The 2241-nt window shown below is 41.3% G+C and overlaps 1 protein-coding gene across 1 annotated transcript; it reads right to left on the bottom strand.

The window, feature by feature from the left end:
• Positions 1-753: 753 nt before the first annotated feature.
• LOC134668594 (prolactin-releasing peptide receptor-like) lies at positions 754-2241 on the bottom strand. The gene has a single exon (XM_063526037.1). The coding sequence runs from the start codon at positions 2062-2064 to the stop codon at positions 772-774; it is 1293 nt and encodes a 430-aa protein (XP_063382107.1). The 5' UTR covers positions 2065-2241; the 3' UTR covers positions 754-771.

Below are 2241 nucleotides of genomic sequence, written 5' to 3' on the forward strand. Positions count from 1 at the left end.
CTACATAATACTTCGTAAAATCGAAAAATATTTAAATACCTATTCAAGTATGTTCCTCCTGACAATATTAAAATGGTAGAAATGAAAAAATATCACGTTTTTACCTTAACATACATTTCATAAGCGTCATGAAGTTGTCCATAAATTTGTGTAGTCCAAAAATGTCTTCAGAAAATCTTACTCCAAAAATATTGTAAACTCTAAGTCAGTGTTATGATTAAAAATGGGCGCGCCGCCACTGCCGCACCTGCAAAACAGAATTAATTGAATAACCTGATAAAAATTCAATTGGGGAAACTTTGAAAATGGCTGTTTGCGAATGGAGGCAAAACTTGTTATTAGTTCACAAAAATATACACTGGGGAAATTGGGTTCGGGTCGTTCGCGATGCCTGTTATTGACTTTAGCGAAAATATTGCAAGGACTGAGAGGTACCAAAAGTTACTGGCGATCTTTAGAATGCATTCAAACTTTTTGTGTCGCACTACTACTAGGTATACTTGTTCTTTGGGTTTTACAGGATCTAGAAAATATTTTATTTGTTCAAGAAGCGCCTATAATATATGTCACGATTGGACGTTTTACAAATTAGATTATGTCAGACATGTTTGCGAGCATCGTTGATTAAGGTACTTATTATAGTGACTGTATGTTCTCTGTAAATATTTTTTCAGTAAATGGGGCATAATTGAAAAGAGTTAACATTACTAGAAAGGCAAGAGACGTCTTAAAAATGTCATTTGTAAAAATGTTTACCCAAGAAATCAAGCGTTAGAATTGACTCTGGGGCGGCGTGCCATCAAACGACTCCTCGTTGATAAGTCGTAGCTTCACAGACTCCCGGCGCAGGTTGTAGCTCGTCGAGATGTGGCAGTGCTTCACGTCCACCGTCAGCAAGTCCTCGTTCAGCTCCACCCCGCTCCTCTCCACATCCGCCGCCGCACTTGGCTTCCTCTTATTCCTAAACGACGTCCCCCTCTGGGAACTAGACCCCAAGTAACTATCAGTAGTCGTATTCCCGTTAAACGTCTTTTCCGAAGGACCCATCGGATCCAACTGAATATTAGCCCTCAAGTGAGCTGACGAATCCATGCAAGGAATCAACTGCTTAAACTCCTTACGGAAATTCTCGTTCATCCAAGCGTATATGAAAGGATTGTAACATGTTGACGACATAGCTACGCCGTGGCAGATGAAGAATGTCACCAAGTAATACTTCAAATGGATAGCGTATTTGTAATAGTCATTGCATAAGTTTATCACGTTGAGTGGAAGCCACGACAGGCCGAAGATAGTCACCATCGCGATCAACATCTGGTTCGTTCGACGTTTCCTGTTCTTATCTATTTCTTCTTTACGGGAATTCTTTGCAGCTGCTTTAGCTTTGGCTCTATCGTTCAGTTTGAAACTGACGCACGTATAGCAGAAGGCTATGACTACAAATGGAAGTACAAATTGCATGATAGAAGTTATAGAGCCAAACACTTGTCTGAGCTCTTCAGAGGGCCACATCTCCTCACAATACTTCCCGACACCAGGAACTTCGTAGTAAGTCATAAATAAAGCGTAAGGCATTGTCACAGTGACTGCAAACGACCAGATCATAAAAATAACGGTGACGCACGTCCCTATTTTCATTCTTGGCCTAAACGGATAAATAATCACGAAGAATCTATCGATAGCTATAGACATAAGTGTCAATGTAGATATGTATACGCTGCAACCTTGTGCAAAAGGCATTATGTGACATAAGATACTGCCCCAGCCCCACGTGCCTCGGAAGGAGTAGAGCGGAGTGAATGGGACGGCAAATATGCAGAGTAGTATGTCGGACAAGGCTAGATTGGTGATGAAGAGGTTGGTGACGGTCTGCATGGCTTTGTTTCGAATGACGACAAAGCAGACGAGGAGGTTGCCGAGAAGGCCGAGGACGAAGATGACGGTGTAGAAGATGCAGAAGCCGCTTTGGACCCATTTGTTGTCGATGATGTTTTCTATGAAGTGAGATGTGTTTCGAGCTTTGAACAAATTTTCTTCGAGTGTATAATTGTGCGTCCAGTTCATTTCGAATCGGAGGCCGATTGTTATTCAGTGTCGGCCTGGAATTGTCGGTTTTACGAGCTTCGACGCTGAGGTTTAACGCTGGTAATTCGAGTCTGCAACAAAACATATAGATTACACTCATTTCCTATTGTTACGGAATGTTAAGTTTTGCAAATAAAATGGAATTGTTTACAATCA

This window comes from Cydia fagiglandana, chromosome 11 (assembly GCF_963556715.1).
Source record: "Cydia fagiglandana chromosome 11, ilCydFagi1.1, whole genome shotgun sequence".
NCBI classification, from domain to species: domain Eukaryota; kingdom Metazoa; phylum Arthropoda; class Insecta; order Lepidoptera; family Tortricidae; genus Cydia; species Cydia fagiglandana.